Raw genomic sequence first — 14,942 nt, 5'->3', positions numbered from 1 at the left:
TGATAGACAGAGTGCCTGAAGAACTATGGGCAGAGGTTCATGACATCGTACAGGAGACAGTGATCAAGACCATCCCCAAGAAAAGGAAATGCAAAAAGGCTAAATGGTTGTCTGAGGAGGCCTTACAAATAGCTGTGAAAAGAACAGAAATGAAAGGCAAAGGAGAAAAGGAAAGATACACCCATTTGAATGCAGAATTCCAAAGGATAGCAAGGAGAGATAAGAAAGCCTTCCTCAGTGATCAGTGCAAAGAAATAGAGGGAAACAAGAGAAAGGGAAAGACTAGAGATCTCTTCAAGAAAATTAGAGATACCAAGGGAAAATTTCATGCAAAGATGGGCTCAATAAAGGACAGAAATGGTATGGACCTAACAGAAGCAGAAGATATTAAGAGGTGGCAAGAATACACAGAAGAACTGTACAAAAAAGATCCTTACGACCCAGATAATCACGATGGTGTGATCACTCACCTAGAGCCAGACATCCTGGAATGCGAAGTCAAGAGGGCCTTAGGAAGCATCACTATGAACAAAACTAGTGGAGGTGATGGATTTCCAGTTGAGCTATTTCAAGTTGTTAAAGATGATGCTGTCAAAGTGTTGCACTCAATATGCCAGCAAATTTGGAAAACTCAGCAGTGGCCACAGGCCTGGACAAGGTCAGTTTTCATTCTAATCCCAAAGAAAGGCAATGCCAAAGAATGCTCAAACTACTGCACAATTGCCCTCATCTCTTAAGTTCAGATGCATTCTAACAAGTGTACATTTTCACCCCCCTACCATGTTTAATGTTTCTGACGTTGAATTTTTACATCTTTTGGATTTGTGTATCCTTAATTATTTTTATTGTGGATATAGATGATTTTGCTACTTTTTTATTTTAATCTTGCTATTAGTTTTACAAATGTTGGACCTACTGCCTTTATTATATGCTTGCCTTTACCAATGAGATTTTAAAATTTCTTTTACAATTTTATTTCTAGTTGCAGTCTTTTCTTTTCCATCAGAAAAGTCCCTTTACTATTTCTTGAATAGCTGGTTTAGTTGTGCTGAGCTCATTCAGCTTTTGCTTATCTGTAAAATTATATCACCTTTAAATCTGAATTATACCCTTGTTGGATAAAGTATTGTTTCTGAGTTTTGTGTTTTTTTTTTCTTTCAGCAATTTGAATATATTATACCACTCCTTTCTGGGCTACTTTATGCTAAAAAGTTAGCTGATGGTCTTATGGGGGCATTCCCTTGTATGTAACTAGTAGTTTTTCTCTTGCTGCTTTTAATGTCTGTCTTTATCTTTAATTTTTGCCATCTTAATTATAATGTGCTTTGGTATGGACTTCTTTGGGTTGATCTTATTTGGCCTTCTCTTTACTTCCTGGACCTAGATGTCTTTTTCATTTCCCAAGTTATGAAAAATTCTAGCTATTATTTCTTCAAATAATTCTCTGCCCCCTTTTCTCTCTCTCTTCTCCTTTTGGGATCCCTATAATGCAAATGTTCATGCACTTGCTATTGTCACAGAGGTCTCTTAAACTACCCTCATTAAAACAGATGGATTTTTGTTTTGGTTTCTATTTAGCTTTGGTGATTTCTATTTCTTTGAGTTTCAGATTAATAACCTGTTCCTCTGTATCGTCTAATATGTTGTTGCTTACTTGTAATACATTTTTGACAGTTATATTATTCTTTGGCTCTGTTTGGGTCTTCTTTTATGTTTTCTAACTCTTTGGTAAACTTGTCTCATGTTCATCCATCCTTCTTCCAAGTTCCTTAAGCATCTTTGTAATTGTTTCCTTGAACGGTTTAGTGGGTAGATTTCTTATCTCCATTTTGTTTAGTTCTTTTTCCTCGTTTTTTTTCTTGTTCCTCTGTTTGGAGAATATTCCCCTGTCTCCTAATTTGACTTAATTCTCTATGTTTTTTTTTTTTATGTATTAGGTAGGCTGATGATATCTTCTGATCTAGGAAAAGTGGCCTTATGTAGAAGATGTCCTATGGGGCCCAACAAGCACATTCTCCTCTGATCATGAAAGCTATACTCTGTATGGATACTCTTATGTAGACTGTGTGGGCCTTCTGTTGTGGCAGGGCTGACTACTGTGGATGCGCTGGTAGTTGGGGTTGGCAACTGGCACTGTGGTAGATAGGACTGGGTCCAAGGGTAGCTGACTGCCAGGCATGAGGTGTCATGGTGTCATGTCATGGTGTCATGAGCCCATGACACCAGGGCTGGTGTCAGTTTGCTGGTATGTGGTTTAGCCCCCAGAACTAACAGTCTAGAAGGAGGACTCCAAAATGGTGCTTGCCAGTGTCCTTCTGGTAGAATAAACTCCCCAAAATGACTGCTTCTGATGTCTCTCTCTCCATGGGAAGCCCCATTTGCCTCCTGTATCTCCAGGAGGCTTTTTAAGATAAGCAAATAGGTCTGACACAGGCTCCTTTCAAACTCCTGGCTCTATACTGGGACTTATGGCATGTGTGATTTTGTATTTAAGAGAGGAGTCTCAGTTTCCTACAGCCATCCAGTATTTTCATATGCAAGCCCCACCAGCCTCCATTGTCAGATGTTCTGGGGACTCGTCTTCCTGGTGTAGCACTCCCAGGCTGGGGAGCCTGATTTGGGTCTTAGACCTCTTGTTCCTTGGGGAAAAATTCTGCAATTGTTTTTATACCCTCATTTATGGATCACCTACCTGAGGGTGTGGGTCTTGACTATTTTGTGTCTCTGCCCCTCCTATTTGTCTTATTATAGTTCCTTTATGTCTTTAGTTGTGGAAAATCTTTTGTTAGTCTTCAGGTCATTTTTATAGATAGTTTCTCTGCAAACAGTGGTAATTTTGATGTGCCCATGGATAGGAGGTGAGCTGAGGGTCCAACTTTACTATCTTAGCCACTCCTTACCCCCATTATTCTTTCTTCAATTCTGTACTTGTGGCATAAAGTGATGCAATCCTTTTTCCTCTCCCCCCTAACCTAAGTAATTGTCTGTCCATCCAGTCACCAATCATCTATTAATTTGGTCATTCAGCATTATTAAATAGCACCTGTGTCATTAAGTCTAGGCTTGATTAGGAACAGATCTTCTGTGTTATACATGGCTTCTATGCTAAGCATGATGCATTTTCAAGGAAGCTCCATCTGAGCAGTGAGAGGAGGGAACTATCCTCCGCCCTGTCCCTAATACCCACATGGACATACTCATGACAACACTTAGAGCAGTCACTCTTTCACACATAGTGCTCTTTTACCCAGGTACACAGCATACCTGCTGCTCATAGACATTTACAAATCATCCACATTATGGGCCAGTAGCATGAGTATTACTGACACTATCTGAGTGAAAAATAAATGATCCACCCCCCTTCCCCAACCCATATTCAATGTCTCATGTCTTATGAGCATCTCTTTTCCCACTAACTAAGCATTAACTACATGTCAAGCACAGTGAAGCCACTGTGTACCCTCTTATTATCATTCTCCTGGGTTAAGCACTTTTTTATTATCTCCAGTGTACAAATGAGATTACTAGGGTGTAAAGGAACTAAGTCATTCACCCAAGGCAACACAGCCACTAATCAGCAGAATTAGAACTCAAGTCCAGAACTATGCTGCCAATTTTGGGCTCTTAACCTTTGAATTCCATCACACACTGTTATCATTAATTTATACTTCAGAGAAAGCTACTTTATCAGGCTACTTCCAGTACTCTTAGTAAAAACAAGTTTCAGTAAGGGGAAGGCAGAAGAGGTTCCAAGAATAGTACACACCTGGTGGTGGAGTACACAAATGATCAGTAGGTTATGAAATAGGCTATACGATGGGTATAGGTATTATTATATGATTCAGTGCTATGCTACTTTAATATGATTCTTTTATTCTCTTTTACCAAAATAATCCATATTTACTATTGATCAGGAAATTCCAATATTTGCATAGTATCGTAAGCATTCCAATATATATCCTCCTAGATTTTATGTTTTAAATATATAAATTTTTATGAGTGGAATAATAGAGTTTTATAATCTTCAATTGCTCTCAATTTCTTCTATTATGAAATCTTTCCATGTCAAAATTATTCTGATATGGGATGAATCATAATTTTTAATCATATCTTATTTTTGTACAGTTGTTTCACTTTTTTCTGTTAAAATGATATTGTGATAAATAACACCATACCTAAGTCTTTTCACATGTATGTTAGTGTTGCCTTCCCTTGCTTCATTCTTAAAATGATAAAATGTTTTGGTTTTCTGCTTCTTACCTTTAAGTTACATAATTGTGGGATAGAATTTTTAAATGCAATTAGTACCAATTAGTTTTGTAGCATGAAAGACTCTTTTGAAGAAATTCTTGCCCTGTGCCTATTTTACTGCCATCCCAGCACAAGAAAAAATGGCACAGCAAAGAGAATTGGTACCCTGTGAGCCTGAAGATGTGTTCCATCTCCTTCCCAGTTTGCATAGAATCTGCTGCACACAGGAATCTCTCCAAGCATTCTGACTGGAAAACACACCAGTTGATGAAAGAAAGTTGATGTTTATATAATTATGTGACTTTATTTGAAAATTTCTTAAATATTTTTAGATTTAAACTTCTCTAGATTCCATCTACTTTATTAATAATCCTGTCTTCTTCTTTTTTATCCCGTAAATGTTTTCAGCTAATATTCTGTTCAATATAGGTCCCTGTCCTTCTGCTTACTTCACTCTAGTATATCCATATTTATTACTAATATATTTGTCTTTAAAATCTCATTATTTCGTATACAAAATAATATATAAATACATATATAAAATGTATAATACATAAAATAATGAGATATAATTTTGTGAATTTATTTATACAAATTTATCAGAAAACATAATAGTGTTCTGTTGTATTCAGAAGTTCCTAAATCATGAGGATTGCCAGTTGATAAAGAGTGGTTAAATGATTTAACCAGGGTAAAAAATAGAATTTAAGGCTCCTTCCATGATTTGTTATATTTTATAAGCCCCTACCAATGACAATTATCTTTATATTTGACTAGTCTTCAGAATAAAAATACAGTGGAGGTTTATAAGCACTTTTTTGCATTCTGAAGCAAATTCTTGCTTCTTAGTATTAGACTAAAATTATTTCCAAATTTTAAATATTTTATTATCTCCCAAGCTTGATTTCATCTACTCTCTCTTCCCCACACACACCCAGATAAATAGTTTTCTGATTTTAATATAACTACTTCTGGACCAAATTGTAACTTTTTAGCTGAAAAGCCACACCTGTTCTATCATCTGATTTATAAAAATCTCCAAATGTTATTTCAGTCCCTTCTGGTATTATGCAGAAAATGTTAATGTACTTCTAGTATACTGTTTCAAAATAGATGTGAATCAAACCTCTGAAATGCAGCCTCTAAAATGAACTTTCCAAGTGGCTGTATTCACCATCTGAGCTTTATAAAATATTTGCTTAAATTAAAAGATGTTAATGTGCAATTGATATAGTTGAATACTCATTAAAGAACTTTCTTTTATTATTGGTATACATTCTTACATCTGTAAAGGTTTTCTGTTAATGCTCATTAAAAAAATTAAGTGAATACTACTTTTATGAAGCTCTATGCTCAAACTGTGGTACAATAATATATATATGACATGTAAATGCAGCATACTGATTGTGTTCATTCACATAAGTTACATCTGATCAGAAATTCCATAATTTCAGCCACATAATTAACTGAAAATCTAACTCAATAAAGTCATTTAAAATGGTAGGAAAATAAAACAGGTTGAAGTTTAAAGGAGTTACTGATTTGTCATTTAAAACATAATTTATCATTCATGAAGGAAAATGAGGCATTTGATTATGATTTCTCTAAGGACAAGGAAATATATCTTATTGATTGGTAGTCAATAAGAGTCTATTGAAATAAAATAACATATTTATAAGAAAGTTACACTTTAATGCCAAGATACATATTAGGTATTACCAGTGAAAACTGCACAACTCTTTCAGTTCCATCCACTTTAATCTTCGATACATAATTTTAAAGGCTTATTTGCTGGAATTCTTATTTCTAGTATCTCCAAAATTTCATTCTTTCAACAGTAATTTTTTGAGCACCTCCTTTGTTTCAGACACTACGAGTATAAAAGATAAGGTTCCTGCGCTCATGGAACTTACATTCTAGTTAGTTTACATTGGGAAGATTAAATGACACTACGAGTATAAAAGATAAGGTTTCTGTGCTCATGGAACTTACATTCTAGTTAGTTTACATTGGGAAGATTAAATGAGGTGTAATGCACTTAGAATGTACTGTTGCCTGGAAAATCCCATGGACAGAGGAGCCTGGTAAGCTGCAGTCCATGGGGTCGCTAGGAGTTGGACATGACTGAGCAGCTTCACTTTCACTTTCATGCATTGGAGAAGGAAATGGCAACCCACTCCAGTGTTCTTGCCTGGAGAATCCCAGGGACAGAGGAGCCTGATGGGCTGCCGTCTATGGGGTTGCACAGTCGGAGATGACTGAAGCAACTTAGTAGCAATGCACTTAGAATATAGTGTCTGGCACATGGATTCATCTTGTTTGGGTTCTCTGTGCTCTTTGTGCTTGGATATCTATTTCCTTCTTCAGGTTAGAGAAGTTTTCAACTGTAATTTCATTAAATACATTGTCCCCCTTTCTCTCTCTCTTCTCCTTCTGTGACCCCCTATAATGCAAATGTTAGTACACTTGATATTGTCCAAGGTCTCTTAAACTATTCTCATTTTTTAAAATGTGTTTTTCTTTCTGTTGTTCTGAATGGGTGATTTCCACTGTTCTATCTTTCAGACTGCTTATGCAGTCTATATCCCATAATTTTGCTGTTATTTCCTTCTAGTATATTTTTCATTTTAGTTATTATATTCTTCAGCTCTGACGGGTTGTCATATCTTCTAGTTCTTTGTTGAAGTTCTCACTATGTTCGTCTATTTTTTTCTGAAGTTCAGTTAGCATTCTTATTACTATTGCTTTGAACCTTTATCAGGTAATTATATGTTTTATTAGGGTTTTTGAGGGGTCTTTATCTTGTTCTTTCATTTGAAGGATATTCCTCTCTCTTCTTGTTCTGTTTAAATTTCTCTGTTTTCCTTTATGAAATTAGGTGAACCACTTACCTATCCTGATCTTGAAGGCATATTGTCATGTGCGAGTGTCCCTATGCAGTTTGCATGTGCCCAGTGGCTTTGCTAGGAGGGCCAGGTCTGAAATGAGCACAGGCCAGATCTTGCCCCAAGGTGTATTGGCAGCTTCCACCATGGTGGAAGGTCATGCTGGATTTGGAGGGGATAGGACTGGAACCAGGTGTGAGCCAGGGCTCTTCCTGGGCCCCATGGAAGTCAGCATCCTATGGGGGCAGGGCCAGGGCCTAATGGACTAGAGCACAAGCCCTAAGGGTATTCAGCTTCTCCCTCCTGGGATGGCAGTCTCCAATTTAGTTGGGGGCATGGCTGAGGGATTCAGCCTGCACTTCTGAGCTGGTTCCACATTTCCCCTGGTATGCACACCTTGGTTAGAGGCTTGGTTGGGCATAGCAGGGTCAAGTCACACTACTGAACTAGTCCTACTCCTTCCCAAGTGTGTGTTCTCAAGGGCATGCTGTGATTGTAGTTGCCATTGTGGAACTCGTTCTGCTCCTGCCTGAGTGTCAGGGTCCTTGTGCTCTGCCATCTTGTTCCCACCTCCAGTAAGAAGCTTTTGTTGCAGGATTATTTATTGTGACATACTGGGCTTCCCTTGTGGCTCAGCTGGTAAAGAGTCCGCCTGCACTGTGGGAGACCTGGGTTCGATCCCTGGGTTGGGAAGATCCCTTGGGGAAGGGAAATGCTACCCACTCCAGGATTCTGGCCCAGAGAATTCCACAGACTATATAGTCCATGGGGTCACAGAGAGTCAGACGTGACTGAGCAACTTTCACTACTGGGCAAGCAACTTAGATTTCATCACTATTGGACTAGATCAGTAAAATTTGGTACATGCACACAATTAAATATTATATATCAGTCAAAAAGGAAAATAAATTTTATCTGTGTATAGCTACCTTGATAGGTCTCAAAATGTAGCAAAACCAATAAGAATTAAGATGAAATTTATAGCTTTACATCATTAGTATAGTTTTTTAAAATACCTGCAAAAAGTACTATTTTTCACATGTTAAGTACAGATTAGAAGGCAAACATTAAATTCATAAGTGTGGGTACCCTCTAATTAAATGCAAATAAATGTCCCAATATCTTAAAACAAAAGCAAAATAAGAAAATTTTTTCTTGTTACCATATCCCCGTCAACTGCAATTGGATTTCTCTCCTCTCTGTTCACCAAACCAGTGAGCCAAACCTCTCTATTCACAAAACCAGTTGCTTTTGGTTTCAACCTCATCCTGCACCCCCACCAAGTTCTAGCCATCTTGTGTTCTTTTGTACCTTGGACACACAGAACTGAGTTGATTAGACTTCTTAGTACAGACCATGCTATCCTTGACCTGTACAAGCAAGACCCCTCCCTAAACAATAAATCTATAAAATATGTCAAACACCAAAAAATACAGTGAATAATACAACAAATTTGAATACAGGTGAATTCATCACCTGTATTTTACAGGTTTTAACACTTTGTCATAGTTAACTCTGTAGATTATTTTTTAAGTATATAGTTAAAACCTTCATATTTACCCTTCCCTGTACAAAGATAACCACTGATGACACCAGGTCCAACTATAGGAACCAGGTTCACAGGTTAAGAAGTGATGAGATTCAGAGCAGGAGTAGGGGGCAAGGGGTGGCCTTACTACCACTCCCCATGATGATAACCAGTAGTTATGTAGTGCCCACTATGTGTCTGGCACTCATCTCCTCTTTACCTATGTGAAAGTCACATAATTCCCAGAACAATCATATGCTGTAATAACCATTTTATAGATCAGGAAACTAAAATACCCGAAGTCACTTAGTTTACAAGGAGCAGAGCCAGGATTTGAAGTTAGGCAGGTGGCTTTAGCATTCATGCACTCCACCTCTCTGTTATCCTGTCTTAGGAATGTATTCAAAGAGTGGTGAGTTTTTGTAGTTCCTTTTCTTCAATTGTCTCTACCATTTAAACAAACAAACTATATATATATATATATAGCTTTCACATTTTCATTTAAAAAAATTCTCCTAGATCTGGATCTCTGGGTGCCAGCTCTCCTGGCTGTTTGTGTTTCTGTTCTGCTGCTTGAACCTGGAATCATTTTCCCTCATATTGTACTTTGAATCAGATTTTAAATTCCTTTTGTGTGTATTTTCTTTATCCAGAAAGTTTTAAGCTTGAAATATCTCTCTACTATAAAGGTTTTGTTTATTGTTTTCTCAAACATTATGCTTACTTAATATACTCTCCAAATGACTATAAAGTTTTATATCCTGCTATAAAATAGCTAACTATGGATACCTTTTATATCTGTAGATTCTAGAAACCTTTTGGAATAATAGGATTCTCTTAAATGACTAATTACCCCAGGTCTGATGCCTGTGTAATGCTATCTAGCAAGCAGCTGTCTTCGTATGAAGAGAGGCTAAGAGCTCCTTTTTGTCTTGTTCATTTGAAATCATTTGGTTTTTATTTAATATTTGCAAAGAATGCAGTTACCTTATAGTAGAATTTGCTGTTGTAAATTTTGGATTGTTTCCATGGGTTCTGCCTTACATCTGCATGGTGTTTAAAGCCAATGCTTCCTTTCTTTTTGTAGGCATTCAGGGCCTTTTGCCTCATAATCCAACGACATGCTGAATGACAGAAAATTGAAGTTGAGTTTATTTGACTATAGAGAAGGACTACACAGAACAATACGCCTATTTAAGAACTCCTTATCTCAAGGACTGAAGGAGCTGTCTTATGCAGGTGGCTCTCTGCTGCTAAGACTAACTGTGTGCCTTTATTTATTAAGGACAGGAACTGGGCACTCTGCTTCCAGAAACAAAAAGACCCCACTAATCTATCAAAACCAACAATAAACCAGTTGGATGCATACACCTCATTCAGAACAGTAAAGATATGTTCTTTGTATTTTTAAAATAATATTTATTATTTGTTTATTATAGAAAATTTAACCAAGTTCTTTAAAAAGCTATGAAAATATATTAGCCAACTCCTAAGTATATACTGGTGGGCTGCTTACATTATAGATTATTCATAACGAATCTTTTTTTCTTGATTCTATGTGGTATCTTCTCTCCTTAAGTAAAATGATTTATTCATTGACATTATTTATATTTCTACCTGACAGCGTCTAGTGGTTTCTGTGTTTTAAAGTAATAAAACATTTATTTACTTTCTCTGTTTTTACTCAGAGGTGCTGTAAATACCTAGTGAATAATCTGAAGGAACTGGCTTCCCTGCTCATTGGGTACTGTGATTTAAAGACTGAGATAATCTATGTTTATCTTGAAACAGGGAGAAAGGGAGATTTAGGTGGGTATGTAGAGAAAAGAATATTGGAAAGCATAATAGCTTTTCCTTTCTTGATTTGAGTCATGATTGTGTCACTTATTTTCCTTTAAATCTAGTAAATTCTAGAACTTTGATGCACAAGTATATCTAAACGTGATCCTAAGAATAATCTTCAATGCTATAAAAATGGGTTTTGAATTAGCTATCATTTTTACTGTCTGCTAAATTATCTACCAATTATCAGGTAATTGAAAATTAACTGCATAAAATTCATATATCAGGTACCAATTCTTTGGAGTTTATTTTTAAGATAATAAGTTCTTCCTCTTAACAATAGCTGCATTTAGAAGTAATAATATAGAATTTATCATGTGGGCTCAGATCCATGCTTCATCTCATTTAGGATTATATCCTGACAAAAGCATCAAGGGACATTTAATGGACTTCCCTGATGTCTCAGATGGTAAAGAATTTGCCTGCAATGCAGGAGACCTGCGTTTGGTCCTTGGGTCAGGAAGATCTCCTGGAGAAGGGAATGGCAACCCACTCCAGTATTCTTGCCTGGAGAATTCCATGGACAGAGGAGCCTAGCAAGCTATAGTCCATGGGGTCACGAAGAGTCAGACACATCAGTACTGTAGGCAGTCACAATGATACTGTATTTGTCTTAATGACTTTCATCAATTATATTAACTTTTAAACTTTCAAAAATTAAAATCCAAATCACCTCTTGGAATTGGACATTACACTAATATAGTGCCTATTTTATGTAGTAATAAATAATATTTTTCATTTACCTTAAAGATTCTAGGATATGCTAAACAAATATATGGCCATACTGACCACATTTTCATGGACAAATGTCATATCACCTTGAAGCTTGTATTTTTGACGGTCCATGTAAGAGAGAAAGATCAAGACTTTGGGATGAAGCCAACCTCAGTTGAATCACAGGATCACTTCTAAATAGCTCTGTGACTTTTTATAAGTTAGTTAATTACTCTGATTCTTAGAACTTTCTGATAAAAATAAAATGTATATCTGTTTTTCATGATAGTCGTGACTATGAATTAAATGATGTAGGAGAGAGCATCCTGCACAGCACCTGGAACAGTATACCGTCAACAAATGTCAGCTTCCCTCCTTATTCTTCAGAGAATGGGCAGAAATGTTTTAGCTGTGCCTGTGTGACTAGAGCCTTCTGTAAGCCCACATGTTTTTAATAATAAAGTAACACATTATGCATATTCTTTACAGATTGCCTTGTTTCAAAAGATTACTCTCAAAACTAAACTATGTGTATGTTATTTTATCTTTTCTCTCATATAATGATATCACTTGGTAAGTGGAAAAGATATACCACATAAATACTATCTATCAAGTCCATGTTGAATTATTTATTTAAATAAGGAGCTGTACTCAAATAGATCCCCTTACCCAAGTTTAAAATCCTGTCAGTTTGACTGCTGGCTACAGCATTTACTCACTGTAAGATACTAAGCAAGATAATCAGAGATCTCATTTTTCATTATCTGAAAAATGGGGCTATTTGCATTTATGTGGCAGTTTGAGGGATAATATTAATATATGTGAACATGCTGGATAAACATAAAAATTTATACCAATACGTAGTGAATTCTAATTAAAACATTTGTTTAGAGTGAATTTATTTTCTGATTTAAGGGACTGGCTTGTCTTCATAAAACAAAGTTAAGAAGGCAGATTAAAGATACATATAGAAATGTTATATATTTGTATAGATGCATAAGCTAGATTCAAGATAGGCAGGAGAAACATCAACAACCTCAGATATGTGGATGATACCACTCTAATAGGAAACCGAAGAGGAACTAAAGAGCCTTTTGATGAGGGTGAAGGAGGAGAGTGAAAGAGCCAGCTTAAAACTAAATATTAAAACAACTAAGATCATGGTATCTGGTCCCATTACTTCATGGCAAGCATAAGGGAAAAGGAGGAAGTAGTGACAAATTTCTTCTTGGGCTCTAAAATCAGTGCAGGTAGTGACTGCAGCCATAAAATTAGGCAGGAAAGCAATGACAAACCTAGACAGTGTGCTGAAAAGCAGAGACGTTACCCTGCTGACAAAGGTCCGTATAGTCAAGGTTATAGTCTTCCCAGTGGTCACATATGGATGTGAGAGCTGAACTGTAAAAAAGGCAAAGTGCCAAAGAATTGATGCCTTTGAACTGGAGAAGACTCCTGAGAGTCCCTTGGACAGCAAGGAGATCAAACCAGTCAATCTGAACGAAAAAAAAAAAAACCCTGAATACTCATGGATTGTTGCTGAAGCTGAAGCTCCAGTATTTTGGTCACCTGATATGAACAGCTGATTCACTGGAAAAGTCCCTGATGCTGGGAAAGACTGAAAGCAGAAGGAGAAGAGGGTGTTAGAGGATAAGATGGCTGGATGGCATCACTGATGCAATGGACATGAACTTGGGCAAACTTCGGAAGATGGTGAAGGACAGGGAGGTCTGGTGTCCTGCAGTTCATGGGGTCTCAAAGAGTCGGACATTACGGGGTGACTGAACAACAACATGGGTGTATAAAGATTTTTAAGTTTACTATTAAAATACGTGATTAAAACACCTGGGTAGGTGTAACAGAAATTTTATAAATTCCAGTGTTTTAAATTATTTTCTTCATAGAAATCATTTAGTCCACCCATGTAAATTTGTTTTCCACCTCATATCCAAAAAGAATACCAAGAGCTGTTATTGAGTGTAGGGTTCAGGCCTTAGTCCACTCACACAGGCTATTGGTGGGACTCAGATCATTCAAGCCCTATGTTCTTTCTGCTCTAGTTTCAGTTCTGTATACATACATGTGAGATGTGGTTACCTGAATAATCTTCCTCAAACATTACTTGAATTCCCCAATTCAAGACTCTATGGAAGCCAATTTCCTGCTTGTATTTTCTTGGCTTTGAAAGTCATTAAAATGCCTATTAGATGCTACCCAGAGTTAAAAGATTCTTTACCAGAAGCCTTGCACATGGTTTATCTATTTTGGTTCTTACTGAGAGGACTCAGCAATACTTCTCAGTTTCAGATCGCAAGAGTAAGCTCAGGCAGTCAAGTGTTTCAGAAGTGAGTCACATGATCAAAAATTCATATGTGTGCTGCAACATAAATTGCCTTTGAAAACATTAGTAAAATTTAGCCAATTAGCTGTTAGAAAATTAGCATGACATTAGGGGCAGAAAGAGGCTAATAAATGGAGTCTATCAAAACCCAAAAATTCTGTTGGGTTTCAGAGTACAGATGAGTATGGTAATCCAAGTGAAAATGGAATAAACAACTGCATTATTCTTCAGGAGCTGAGTGGCAACTCTAGAAGAATGTTTTTTTTTTTTCTATAAAAATATCTGGACATTTAAAATATACTAATCAGAAGAATACATATGTCATTCCAGATTTACAGTGTCAAGTAGAAGCACTTGGGCTAAAACTTCAGAAGGCAGCGACTGAGATGGACAACTACAAAGAAAAGCTCATGTAAGATGGTGAATATTGAACAACCTACAAGAATTTAGAAAGACCCTCATGTATTCTCTGTGACCCGGGACAGTAATTTGGTTGTGTGGGTATGGTCTACTGCTATTTTTCTCACTTTTCTGGCTTATACTGAAGGCCCTGTACATATTTTTAAATACATGAAATATTTCTTTACATATCCAGGGAAAAGTATTAAAGGTTTCCCTGTTTATTCAAATGTAGCAACTTAATATTCTCTAATTTTTTCTCTTTTCATCTATTTATTATCTGTCCAGAAGAAACAACATTGAAGTTGTTTCTTAAAATTATCAACTTTAGATTAAAAAAGACAGTTGGTGCTGCTGCTAAGTCGCTTCAGTTGTGTCCGACTCTGTGCGACCCCATAGAGGGCAGCCCACCAGGCTCCCCCGTCCCTGGGATTCTCCAGGCAAGACCACTGGAGTGGGTTGCCATTTCCTTCTCCAATGCATGAAAGTGAAAAGTGAAAGTGAAGTCGCTCAGTCGTGTCCAACTCTTAGCGACCCATGAACTGAAGCCTACTAGGCTCCTCTGTCCATGGGATTTTCTAGGCAAGAGTACTGGAGTGGGGTGCCATTGAGTATCTTTGAAATTCTGGAGTGCTTGTGCATTACATAAGTGAGAAAGAAAATATTGGAAAACAAATGATAAGACAATGCCTTTGTAAAATATCCAGAACACTATATCTTTTTAAAATGGTTTTATTTCAGAAATTTCAAATATTATAGTGTAAATATTTGTGCTCAATTGCTCAGTTATGTCCAACTCTTTCTGACACTTTGGACTGTAGCCTGCCAGGCTCCTTTGTCCATGGGATTTTCAGGCAAAACTGGAGTGAGTTGCAATTTCCTCCTCCAGGGAATCTTCCCAACCTAGGGATTGAACCCACATCTCCTACTTCTCCTGCATTGCAGGCAGATTCTTTACAGCTGAGCCATCAGGGAAGCCCATAGT

At 36.9% G+C, this 14,942-nt stretch overlaps 1 protein-coding gene across 1 annotated transcript in view; it reads left to right on the top strand.

Moving 5' to 3' along the window:
- The window catches only part of LEKR1 (leucine, glutamate and lysine rich 1), a 211,266-nt gene that overhangs the window by 106,710 nt on the left and 89,614 nt on the right, over positions 1-14,942 (top strand). The window contains exon 7 of the mRNA XM_055569250.1: positions 13,889-13,970. Within this exon, the coding sequence (XP_055425225.1) occupies positions 13,889-13,970 (82 nt within the window). The remainder of the gene's footprint in view (positions 1-13,888; positions 13,971-14,942) is intronic.

Source organism: Bubalus kerabau, chromosome 2 (genome assembly GCF_029407905.1).
Source record: "Bubalus kerabau isolate K-KA32 ecotype Philippines breed swamp buffalo chromosome 2, PCC_UOA_SB_1v2, whole genome shotgun sequence".
Lineage (NCBI taxonomy): Eukaryota > Metazoa > Chordata > Mammalia > Artiodactyla > Bovidae > Bubalus > Bubalus kerabau.
This window is presented reverse-complemented; position numbering and strand designations above follow the sequence as displayed.